The sequence below is a fragment of the Tachyglossus aculeatus genome, chromosome 18, assembly GCF_015852505.1.
Source record: "Tachyglossus aculeatus isolate mTacAcu1 chromosome 18, mTacAcu1.pri, whole genome shotgun sequence".
NCBI classification, from domain to species: domain Eukaryota; kingdom Metazoa; phylum Chordata; class Mammalia; order Monotremata; family Tachyglossidae; genus Tachyglossus; species Tachyglossus aculeatus.
In genome coordinates this window covers 33,875,018-33,888,037 of record NC_052083.1, presented here as the reverse complement: position 1 = coordinate 33,888,037, position 13,020 = coordinate 33,875,018, and the positions used below count along the sequence as shown (strand labels likewise).

Sequence of the window (13,020 nt, the reverse complement as noted above, 5' to 3'; positions counted from 1 at the left end):
TAACTGACCCATCCTTGGAAGACAGTCTCTACCGAAATTACAGCAGGGTTTGTTTACTACCAAATGAAACTGTTTGTGATTTCAAAGGATTTGAAAGATGAAATATGGAGCAAATATTAGGAATGAACTCACAACAGCCAATGGTTGGAGAGTGCTCTTATGTGGGTGTGCAAAATGCATTTTTGCATGCATGTGAAAGCCGCCTTGACCAGCCACTATAATGGGGGTTAGAAGATTAATGGGTTTAAACCTGGTCATCTGCAGCACATTTAACCTTGTTTCTTCACAGCTGGGAGTTGGGATAGTGGACACAAAACAAGGAGATAAGAAAACCCCCACTTTATGGAGTCAGATCTCTTCATGTAGCCGAATTGGATCCTATTAGAATCCAAATATCAATAGAGTGTATATATTCTGTCTTGATTGGAACAATAATAATTGTGGCATTTAAGTGCTTTCTATGTGCCAAGCACTGTAATAAGCCCTGGAGTAGACACAGGATTATCAGAATGCACATAGCTCCTAGACGGTTGGGGATTGTTACTTTTGAAGGAAACAGCAGCTGCCCCATATAAATATGCTGACCCAGTTTTCTCTGATAGGACCATTGTTCATTCCATTATCCTTAAACTGTAAGGTGTGCACTCTGGTTTTTAGAGGGAGAGAAGACACTCGTGTTTTTGAAATTAGTTTAAATGAGTCGAAAATATGTCCTTGCATCCTGACAGAATTCTAGAAAGGGAATTGTTTCTCTATCCATCAGTGCTGTTGCTACAGGTTTTTGAGGTCTGAAGTCTCCTGAACTGTTAGAAGGAATGTTCGTAGCCAGATGTCCGAATTTCAAATTAAATATAATGGTCTGCTGGATAGGGCATTTCTTATTATTGGTGCACACAATAGCCGCAGGATTGAGAAGCAGCGGGACCTAGTGGAAAGAGCACCACAACGGGAAGCCAGCAGACCTGGGTTCTAATTCCAGCTCTGCCAACTCGTTTGCTGTTTGACTTCGGGCAAGTCACTTCTCTGTGCCTCAGTTTCCTCGTCTGTAAAAGGGGGCATTCAGTACCTGTTATCCCTCCTATTAGGCTGTGAGCCCCATGTAGGGTAGGGACTGGATCTGACCTGATTATATGGTCTCTTCCCCAGTACAGTGCTTGGCACATAGCAAGAGCTTAACTAATACCACAATTATTATTATTATCCAACTGCACACTACTGCCTCTGACACTCCTGGGGCTATTTTTAACTCAGCAGAGGCCTGAGCACATTAATCATCATTGGCATTTTTTGATGTAAAATGGGGAACAGGGGTGGTGCTGCTGGAACTCCTCCTCCACCCCCTCCCCCTGTGGTGGTGAACTTGGGGTGTCTGCCCCTTTTGCCCTCGGGTTAAAGCAGTACCGGGTTTCCCAGTGGCAGAAAGCCAAACCCCTTTCAGTGCAGTAATGAAGAGATCCTGCAAAACTCACTCATTTTGCCTCTTGAACTGAAGTGTGCAGGTGAGGGTGAAGTCATGAATTTCCCCTGTGAAGCCTTTCAGCGGCCTGGATATTCAACACTCAGCTTGAGCGGCATCCAGCTGCTTGAACTTAATTGGGCACAATAACATCATGGGGGGCTGGAGTCGTTTGATGGGGGCAAATCACCTCTGCTCCAGCTGTTCCCTTTTTCGGGAGCCTCTGTGGTGACAGAGTCAGAGAGGCTCTGACTCTGCTCTCAGGGAGGCAGAGTGAGGAAGAAGGATGGAGAAATAGTGCAGTACCCTTTCTAAATTGCAGGTGCTGTGGAGCTACATCCTTAGAGGAGCTGGCTGGGTTGGTGTTTTCACCACAGGGAAGTTAGAGGCTGATATGAGCCAGAATGGCAGCAAGGTCTGACTCCCCACCTCCACAACTGTCAGAATGGGATCTGGGTATTTATAGGGGATGAACGGACACCTCTCCTATTCTAAATGATGCTGTTCTGCTCCACTGTGTGGACTCACGGTGAAAGGTGATGATCAATCAATCAATCAATCATATTTATTGAGCGCTTACTGTGTGCAGAGCACTGTACTAAGCGCTTGGGAAGTACAAGTCGGCAACACATAGAGGCAGTCCCTACCCAACAGCGGGCTCACAGTCTAGAAGGGGGAGACAGAGAACAAAACCAAACATACCAACAAAATAAAATAATGTACTACAGAAGCCTGTTGGAAACCCAGACCCTACAACTTGTCTCTAAAAGAGCACAGGACTGGAGGCCAAGAGACCCGCAGAAGTGGCATGGCTTAGTGGATACAGCACAGGCCTGGGAGACAGAACGTCATGGGTTCTAATCCTGGCTCCACCACTTGTCTGCTGTGTGAGCGTGGGTGAGTCCCTTAACTTCTCTGTGCCTAAATTCCCTCATCTGTAAAATGGAGATTAAGACTGTGAACCCTGTGTGGGACAGGTACTGTGTCACACCCAATAGTCTTTATATCCCCTCCAGTGCTTAGAACAGGGCCTGGCACATAATAAGCACTTAACAAATACCATTATTATTATTACTAGTATTAATTACAGCTCCGCCCCCTGCCTGCTGTGTGACCATGGGCAAGCCACTTAACATCTCTGGGCCTCAGTTTCCTCATCTGTAAAATGGGGATTCAATACCTGTTCCCCCTCCTACTTAGACCGTGAGCCCCATGAGGGACAGGGACTGTCTGATCTGATTTTATTGTGTTAGTCACATAGTAAATGCTTAGTATTATTATTATTACCACTGTATTTGTTAAGCACTTACTATGAGCTCAGTACTCTATTAAGTGCTGGGGTAGATACAAGATAATCAGATTGGACATAATCCCTGTCCCATGTGGGGCTCAAAGTCTAAAGGAGACAAAAAATAGGTATTTAGGTACTTCCTGATGAATGTGGTGGATTCTATTTATCCCCACAAGGAACAGGAGCCAGTCTACGCTCTTGGAAAGAGCAAGCTGCAGATACTCCTGCTGCGTAGCCACTGGGGGTTTATCTGGGTCTGCTACATCCCACGAGGATAGAGGGGCCTGAGCACCATTCCCAGCCTGCCCTCAGTCAGCGCCCCTGCCAGGACCAGGCACCCAAGGGTCCGGGGATGATGGCCCAAAGACCCTGGGCCGCTGCTATTGTACTCCTCAGCAGCAACTTCCTGGCTGCTTTTTCACATGCTTCTATTCTTCCCAGGAGAATTATGAAGGAAAAATGTCTAGTGTGGCCTGCCTAAAGCAAGCAGACGGCTAAAGCTCCCTCCTGACGCAGATTCCCTTGGGAGCCCCATACAAGGGGAACAGAAAGGATCGGCAGATTCACTTTCATGTCTTTTTGGCCTGCTGCCTGATTTTCACCCAACCTGCTGCTGCTGCCGAATTTATTTTAGGCTCTGGACATGTGCTTATTTTCATGGATACATATGTCTGTATTGTCACACAGGCCCATTCCCCCAGCCATAGTTTATGCACACAGCAGGGCTATTTAGTCACTTCTCTCTGCCTTCAGTTTGCGGGGGACGTGAGCCGCCAGTTATATGCACCGATGTCCGGGACTACTTTATGTAGCTTATGTGGTGGAGAATCATTCCCGTGGATGATGATGATAATAGTAACTGTGAAATTTGTAAGGTGCTTGCTGTGTGCCAAATACCGTGCTCAGTGCTGGGGTAGATACAGTACAATCAGATTAGGCACAGTGACTATCCCCCCTGGGGCTCACAGTATAAGTTAGGAGGGAGAACAAGTATTTAATTCCCCTTCCTCAAATGAGGAGACTGAGTCACTTAAGTGACTTGCCCAAGGTCATACAGTAGGAAAGGGGCAGACTGGGATTACTAATTAAAGTCAGAATCTCTATTATACTTGCCCAATGGATTAATAAATCCTGGGTGCTCTCAATAAATATAACTGATTGCTAATCAATCAATGAATGGTATTCATTGAGTGCTTACTGTGTGCAGACAACTGTACTAATCACTTGGGAGAGTTCAATATGAAAGAGCTGGGAGATAAAATCCTTGCCCACAAGATACTTAAAGTCTTTAGGATGCAAATAGCATATAGAATTAGAGGGAAATTTTCAGGCTTGTGCTTTTATTGTGGAAGAATTGGAAAAGATTCAAGTACAGTTATTTAAGCTGTAGATCCTTTCATTTTTTTTTTTTTTTTAAAAAAACTCTTCTGGTCAAAACTTCCCTTGGGACCATAGTTCTCACTCACGAAAGGATTAAATTAGTGATGCCATTCTTGCTTCATGAGTTTAGCCTCTCAAGGCTTTCCCTGAGAATTACGAAGGAAAAATGTCAGTGCCAAGAACTTAACCTGCTGCATTCTTATCATTATGCCCAAGTTTTAAGACCTTTTCCCCTTTAGACAAATTCATAGAAACTTTGATTTTCAAGACCCAATGACCCACAATGATTTTGATGTTCCACAAAACACCTGGGTAAAAATCAATATGATCCCTACCACTCATACACTGCCTTTTTGTCCCCTGCCAAACCTGTTTGATCCTGTTTTAATGTACAGATTTAGTGTCAGATTACTTTCCCCCTTATTCTCATTCAAAGTGTGACTTCATCTTGGAGATTGGGGGAAAGCTTAATTTATGCTTTCAGGCTTCCATATTTGCCATAGAAAATCCTCTGATAGTTTTCAAGTAGGCCTAATGAAAACTATGTGACAACATAGTGCCCAATAGAAATCCATTGCTTTCTGTTGCTTTAAGGAGAGGATAAGTAGAACAATTGGGATTATGGCACAATTCCGAGTCAGAGATAGCTTGTCCCCCTATTTCTAACACTATGGCTTAATTAGTTGCCTTGTTGATGTTATTCATTATTCATTCATGTACATACGGTTACGTGCTCCCTGCTCCCAGAGTCTGAATAGCTTTCGACATGAAGCCCTGTGTTCTTCCATCCGAAAGCTGTCCCAGGTGTTGAACTGTTCATCAAGATGACCTCATTTTCGGGCAGGTAAAAAGCCTACAGTCAGGAGAAATGAATAATAACAGCAGGCTTAGATACAAATAGTCCCATGGAGCAAAATGAATAAAATGGCTTGCAAAGGGATTGATAAATAATGTTTGCTAAGAAGAGTATTGGGGCCATCAATAGGAAAGAGGTGGATTTTTGGCCCTCTCTTTTTCTGAATCCCCTTCCTCTAGCTAATGTACACAACCTTAGTTTTAATATTTGAAGATGCCAGATTAGAAGCCTTGGAATGGGAGCATGTCATTGAAACTCCCATTTAATCCCTAGAGACCAAAAAGTATGCTTCCCGGTAACACCCCCAACCAGTGGATAAAACCATTTTTAAGCAATATGGCCCCAGTGGAGGAAGCTTTTGGTAGCCATTTATTATTATTTATTTATTATGACATTTGTTAACTGCTTTCGTTCATTCATTCAATCGTATTTATGGAGCGTTTACTGTGTGCAGAGCACTGTACTAAGCACTTGGGAAGTAGAAGTTGGCAACATATAGAGACGGTCCCTACCCAACAACGGGCTCATAGTCTAGAGGGGGGAGACAGACAACAAAACAAAACATGTGGACAGGTGTCAAGCCATCAGAATAAATAGAAGTAAAGCTCGATGCACATCATTAACAAAATAAATAGAATAGTAAATATGTACAACTAAAATTGAGTAATAAATCTGTACAAACATATATACAGGTGCTGTTGGGAGGGGAAGGAGGTAGGGCGGGAGGGATGTGGAGGGAGAGAGGAAAGAGGGGGCTCAGTCTGGGAAGGCCTCCTGGAGGAGGTTAGCTCTCAGTAGGGCTTTGAAGGGAGGAAGAGTGCTAGCTTGGCGGATGTGCGGAGAGAGGGCATTCCAGGCCTACTATGTGCCAGGCACTGTATTAAATGCTGGGATAAGAAGAAGCAAATCATGTTGGACACAGCCCCTGTCCCATGTGGGGATCACAGTCTTAATCCCCATTTTACAGATGAAGAAACTGAGGCACAAAGAAGTTAAGTGACTTGCCCAAGTTCACACAGCAGGAATCTAAGAAAAACAAAGTCTTAAAACTGAATTTAGTCCCCAAACACAACAGAGCATTGTGGAAAAACTATTTTTAGATGCTTGTCATATAATAAGTGATTAATAATTTCCACCATTATTGTGGCAACATGGCTTAGTGGAAAGAGACTAAGGCTGAGATTCAGGGAACCCAGGCTGTAGTCCTGGTTCCACCACTTAAATGCTACGTGACCTTGGAAAGTCACTTAACCTTTCTGAGCCCAGAGTGGTGATGAAATACCGGTTCTCTCTCCCTCTTCAATTGTGAGGCTACAGTTGGGACAGTTACGGTGTGTGTGATCGGATGATCTTTCATCTACCCCAATGCTTAGCACTGTGTTTGGTATATAATACTATTTATTAAGTGTTTACTATTATTACTATTATTACAGCCTGTTGAGAGTAGCACACATGGCCAGGACAAGGGGTTTGAAACATTCTCTGAGGAGAGGGAGAGGTACTTCAAAAGATCACACATTTATCTTGGTTCAAAGAGAAGTAATGGTATCAGAAGACTGAAAGAGATGCTTTCTTGGCAAGTTTGGAAAGAGATTGTGATGCTTGGCACTGGGCTTTGCTATTATATTGTTGTAGTGTACTCTCCCAAGCGCTTAGTACAGTGCTCTGCATACAGTCAGTGCTCAATAAATGGGATTGACTCACTGACTGAGGCAAATTACCCAGATCTCTTGTCATATCCAGTTCCTGGAGCTGTTTCATCAGCATTGCCCATGAATCATGCTGAGCATCCATTGGCAGGGCAAGATTATCAACACCCAAGACCCATCAGTTACGATCCATTCGCAAATCCAATGGCACACAAGATTACCAATAACCAAGTCCTGGAGAACTGTTTGCTCTCTTGTATTGAAACAATCTTCACAGCAAGACAGATGTACTGGGGCAGGGGGAGATACGTGTGAAGAGAAAGGATGGTGGCAGGATAGTCAAATAGTTATAGTCTGAGGGACTGGAAAGGGATGCACTTGGGCCATGAGAGCTGAAGAAAACTCCTTAAAGACATGGTGAAAACATCTCAAACACAACATAGCGGTGAACTGCTGTTTGGCAATAATCTGGTTCAATTGGCTCAAGTACCCAGTTTCTTCCATCAGTTTTAGGTTTTCTTACTCTAAAAAGACCAAGTTTTAAAAACTCAGAAAGCGCTAACTGCTAATTTAGCAAAAAGGAGTTTGCAGAAGAATGGTACACATTGGACTTCCAGTAAACTCCACTTATGGAATTGACAGTGATTATAATGCATTTCTTACCTATATAATCTTGTCAACAAATAAGGTTGGAGCAAAAGTAGCACCAAGCAAGGAAGGGGGTTGTGGAGTGGAGAGTGTCAAGGAGGAGTTGCTGAAAATAATGGCCAAAAGGACAAGCAAGCATGAAAGCTGAAGGAAAAAAAAATGATGAGGGAACCAGTACACTCTGCCAGAAGTGAATTTAAACAGAACTGTGGAACATTTGGAAAGAAGTTGAATACATCAGCTGAAATGAGCTTGAAGAGTTGAAAGACATAAGACTGAAACAAATTATCCGAGTATCACTGGGGAAGATGGTAACCTGAGAGAGAACGACAAACAGAATCAAGATGGATGAAATATCAATAAATGGCATTTTATTGAGTGCTTGCTCTGTGAAGAGCACTGTACTAAGTGCATGAATTGTACAAAATTCTACAGTAAAACATTCGTTTAATACCTCAATATGCTGAACTCAATCAGCAATATTTATTAAGTGCTAACTTCAAGAAGAGCACTGTACCAAGTACTTGGAAGAGTACGTTAGACTAGTAGACCCAAGCCCTGCTCCAGAGGAGGTTGCAATCTAGTGGGGAAGACAGATACTAAAATCATTTATAGAGAGGAGGAAGAAAGAAAAGTGAATATGAGAAGCTTAGAGATTAAATAATATGGTTCATAAGATTTTAAGACAATTCAGCAGGTGGTTGTGAGTTCACATGTACATAGCTAGTGCAGAAATGCCAAGTAGTAGTTGGGTGAGGGAGAGATGCATCTTTTGGGGAGCAGCAGAGAAAAAAAATCCAGTTCTCTTTGATGAATTTGGGAAGAAATTATTTGATTTGGCTGTGGGTGGGGGAAGAACAAAAAATAAAAGTCCAGGGAGTGATAACATTTGTTTGGAATATCAAAACAGGATGTCCACATGTACTTCTGTGTCTAATTTCCATTGAAAGACCTAGCTTTTCTTTGATTCGGGCCAATCGTACAGATGTTCTCTGATTGCAAGATACATAGACAGCCCCTGTAAAACTCTTGGCCAACTAAGACCCAAAGCAGGAAGTGACTTTTTAGAGGCAGTGCTGGGAAATCCCAAGAACGGTGCCCTCCCAACTACTAAGCCCCCACTTCTCAATAAAGCTTGATGTCATTTTGAGCTTCACCGTTTTAGTGATTTCAGATATGCTTTACAATTGATTAAAATCTGGGCTTTGGACTAGAGGATCTGTTTTACTCAGTTAATCTCTATTTAGAGGATTTCACTCAAGGCATTCAGAGACAGAGGTTTATGGGATGAAGGAAAAAATTTAGAATTCCAAATAACCTTAGAACTTTGTCAGAATTTAAATATGGTGAGTTCAGTCAGTCAATCAATCAGATGTATTTATTGAGCACTTACTATATGCAGAACACTGTACTAAGTGCTTGGGAGAGTACAATTCAACAGAATTAGCAGACATGTTCCCTGCCTATAAGGAGCTTACAGCCTAGAGTTGGTGATTGTTTTGTGCCTGGGTTCTTTTAGTCTGCCATGATAATTTTTTTATTTGAAGATCCATCAGAAATCTCAGTTGATATCAGCTCTCACCCTTACTGACAAAGAAGGCTTATTGAAAATAAATTTTAGTGCAAATGACCTTTTTCCTCTCTTGCAGGCACATTTACTTTGCTGTTAGTTCTGTTTTGAAGAATGGTTTTCAGTGCCTGAATGATGTCAATGTCAAAAGACATAAGGATTCTCGGTATATCTGATCTGCACTTGAAGTCCATTTACTTTGTTCTATTCAGTCTTGAAACTCTGCCCACCTTTATTCAGTTGAAAACATCCAGGAAGGAAACATATGCTCTTCTGAATCCTCCATTAAGCACTCAAAAAAAGTTTGAATATTAGGGAACATGGGGAGTTCGATTCTTGAAATTATTTTTCATGACCTGGTACTTCTGTTAGTCTTCCTCAGTCTGACCCGAAAGCCTTCAACAGGTGGCTAATTTTATCTGCTCTGTTACAGAGGAGATGCTAGCAGAGCAAAAAAAAAGCAAAGGGAAAAGAGTGCCCTTGTTGGAATATTGTACTTTAAAAAATATTGTTCTACAATAACAAGATGGAAAACTGCCAATGAGAACTTCTTTGTATTCTTTTCACCCTTTCAGCGACAAGGAGCGGGTGCAACCAATGGAAAAGACAAGACATCTGGTGAGAATGGTAAGATGATATTTCATTTTGTATTGGAAGAAACCAGAAAAATTTAGTTTTCAAAAATCCACTAGCAAGAAGCAGCTATAATCATGACTGGCAGTTATTTCCGCTTTCTGTATTTTCAAGTTTTTAGCTTCAAGAAATTTGGGCATCTTGGATAGGAGAACTGGAGGTCTGGAACCCCCAAATGACTGAAATAACAAAAATTAAATGCCACAGAGGGAGTACAGTATTATAATACAAATGGGGTCCTTTGCTTTGGGGGCCAGATGGCTTAGGAAACATCAAGAAACAATGTATGGCTAATCTGAGAGGAGAGGCAGCCTCTCCTGGGGTCAAACATTGCATGTTATAGTTTAAGACTGTTCAACAAGGTTGACAATTTTAACCTATTAAAAAAGAGAGAGAGGTAGCAATGATATTCATTTGGGGTGAACAATGAACAGACAAAAATCAAGGAGCCAGTGGTGGTCCAGGAGAGTGGCCTTCACTTCACGTCCCCAAACCACTGTTAAGTGGCAGTCTCCCACCATTCTCTCCACCATGAGCTACTGTTGGCACATGAAGGAAGGTGAGTTCCCTTGAAACTCATTTCAATAAATCAGTGGTATCTATTGAGCGCTTACTCTGTGCAGTCAATCAATTATTGGCATTCATTGAGCACTTACTGTGTGCAGACCACTGTACTATGTGCTAGGGAGAATACAGTAGAGTTGGAAGACACGATACAATCCAGATGGGGAGAGAGATGGTGAAATAAATTACAGGTAGGGAAAAGCAACCAAATTTAAAGGTAGGCATACAAGTGTGTGGGAGAAGAGAGAAGGGAGAGGTAGAGTTTCAAATGCATAGATAACAAAAGAGGGATGGAAATAAAGTGGGGAAATGAGAGAGAGAGAGAGAAGAGAGAAGTCTTGCTTTCTAGAGATGTGATTTCAGTTGGGCTTTGGAGCTGGGGAGAGCAGGGGGAATGAGTTCCAGGCAGGAGAGAGGGTATGACCAAGTAGCCAAAGTCCCTCTTCTGAACAGAAGGGCTTTGGGGTGCCAAAAATCCATTGTAAAATCCCTGCTCATAGGAGCTTCCATTATTGTACTGCAGACACCCAAGGACCAGAGAACTCCTGAGGAGGATGGAAGGGGTGAGGGTAATCAAACAAACAACTACAACCTATTGAAAGCGAACATGAATTCATCCATTCACTCATTCATTCTTAAGGATATTTTTACCTCACTGATTTTCATCATTCTTCAGGTTGCATTCATCAGTTCATTAGATGTCACTTTTATTCTCAGCATTTTTCCACTCTAGTGCTTTGTTCTACCCCATGACTTCCATCTAGATTGGGATCTGTCTTGTTTCTCTCAAAATATCTTTGATGGCTAACTTTGATTGGCTACTAGACTTCTGTGGAAACTGTGCTTAGTCTGCTTAGGGATAGGAAGGATCACAGATATGTGGAAAATTTAGGCTTACTGCAAGTAAATTAAGGTGGAGTCGGGAAGTACTAGGAAAAAAATCCTTTCCTGGAGATAGGATTGGAAAATGACAGATTAAGTTCTCTGATCTTGCTGGAGGAATAGAGTTCAATATACAAGGTATTATTAGTAGCATGTTTTATTCCTTAGATTACCAGGTAATAACTAATATATATGTGCTCATTTTATAATAACTTTGCACTTTTGCCTCCAAAATAACTGTAGAACACTATCAGGTGGACTAGATGAAAGGAAGTTTTTTCTTGGAATTGAAGTGCTGGACTATTCATCCTTAAAACCTCATGATTAACAGATACTCTTAGGTTGAAATCCAAACTCTATCATTAAATTGACCAAAATTCTAATTATTTTACAAAGTGACTAAAAATACCCATGGCAATCCGTGATTTAGAAATGTTTAATTTCTATTCATATCAATAGAAGTTGCCTACACAGCCAGAAGTGTACTCAGTAAATAAGTACATAATATAGCACAGTTCTTCCTCGTTTTGGTGATGCTTAATTAATACTAGAAGGAATATTTTCAAATTTCAGTTTTACCTTTTGCCACTTGACTTTTTTTAAAACTTAAAGGAACAGAGCCTTACTGCATCTTCTATTCCCACCAGCTACTCATACCAACATTCATTCATTCAATTCTATCTACTGAGCAATTTCTGTGTGCAGATCACTGTACTAAGTGCTTGGGAGAGTACAATATTACATCAAAGCAAATAATGGAAATGAACTGAAGTGTGGATTTAAAAAACAAATATTACTTGTCATATAGTATTAAAAATTAGTACTAGTATTAGTAATTAGTATTAAAAAATAGTATTAAGTACTTACTATGTTCTAAGCAGTGGAATAATTCAAGATAGTCAGATTAGACCTAGTCCCACATGGGGCTCACAAGCTAAGAGGTGGGAAGCTCATTCGCATTTTACAGAGGAGGAAACAAAAGCTCAGAGAGGTTAAGTGACTTGCCCAAAGTCACACAGCAGGTCAATGGTAGAGCAGGGACTTGAACCTGGGTTGCTAGACTCCAGTTCTGTGCTGTTGCTGTGAGTCTTCCCCAAGAAGGGACCCTTGAGGATAATTTTTTAAGGGCAGGGGGAGAGTGCTGGGATGGAATGGGCACAAGTGTGTCCTCCTTAGAGGAGGGGAGATGGCCCATTGGAGGCTGGAAGGGAAGCACCATGTCTGAGGCCTGAGACCACAGATATCTCTGCTTTGAGCTCCAGCCGGCTTCGCTGCATGTGCTGAATACCACCCTGGGAAGAGCTCCCCTCAAATCCCCCATACTCCAAGACTGCATTTCTAGAGTGATTAGCAGAAGTGGTGTGGTAACAGCCTAAAAGTTATTGCTGGGCTACTTCCAATCTGGGAGAAAGAGTGATGAATAATACATTTCCTCACAGAGATTGCTTTCAGTTCTTGGACTCCTGTCCAAGTGAAATTGAATCTCTAAAGTTGGCAGGGGTTTCCCTCTGGTTGGTGAGATATGATCTGGGGCTTTATTATTCGAGTCTTGGGGGCGGTAGGGGTGGGGTCCAGATCCATGAATCCACCCAAACTCAGGTGAAGAAGCTTCCTCATCCAGAACAATCTGACTTCTTGGGCAACTCCTTAAGGTTGAAGAATAGAGGCCGAACCCCAGTTTTTTATGGTATTTGTCAAGCGTTTACTATGTGCTAGACACTATATTAAGTGTTGGGGCGGATACAAGATAACCAGTTTAGACACAGTCCCTATTGGAGGGAGAAGGATTAAATCCCTATTTTAGAGATGAGGAAGCTGAAGCACAGAGAAATTAAGTGACTTGCCTACGGTCATAGAGAAGCAATTGGCAGAAATGGGATTAGAACTCAGGTCCTCTGACTCTCTTGGCCTGTGCTCTTTCCATAGTCCATGCTGCTTTCCAGTTCTGCTCCTTATCAACCTTTTCAGCTCCTGTAGTCCTTGGGAGCCAGGCCCCAGGAATGGAGTGGTACTTGATCATTTTAACAGACAGTAGAGAAGCTATCATTCATTAGCTAAGAGGATCTCTTGTTCAAACCACTTGCCTGCTGA

General features: G+C 42.1%; 1 protein-coding gene across 1 annotated transcript in view; it reads left to right on the top strand.

Annotated features, from left to right (window-relative positions):
* The window catches only part of PCP4 (Purkinje cell protein 4), a 49,384-nt gene that overhangs the window by 16,454 nt on the left and 19,910 nt on the right, over nt 1-13,020 (top strand). Inside the window, exon 2 of the mRNA XM_038760388.1 lies at nt 9,426-9,477. Within this exon, the coding sequence (XP_038616316.1) occupies nt 9,426-9,477 (52 nt within the window). The remainder of the gene's footprint in view (nt 1-9,425; nt 9,478-13,020) is intronic.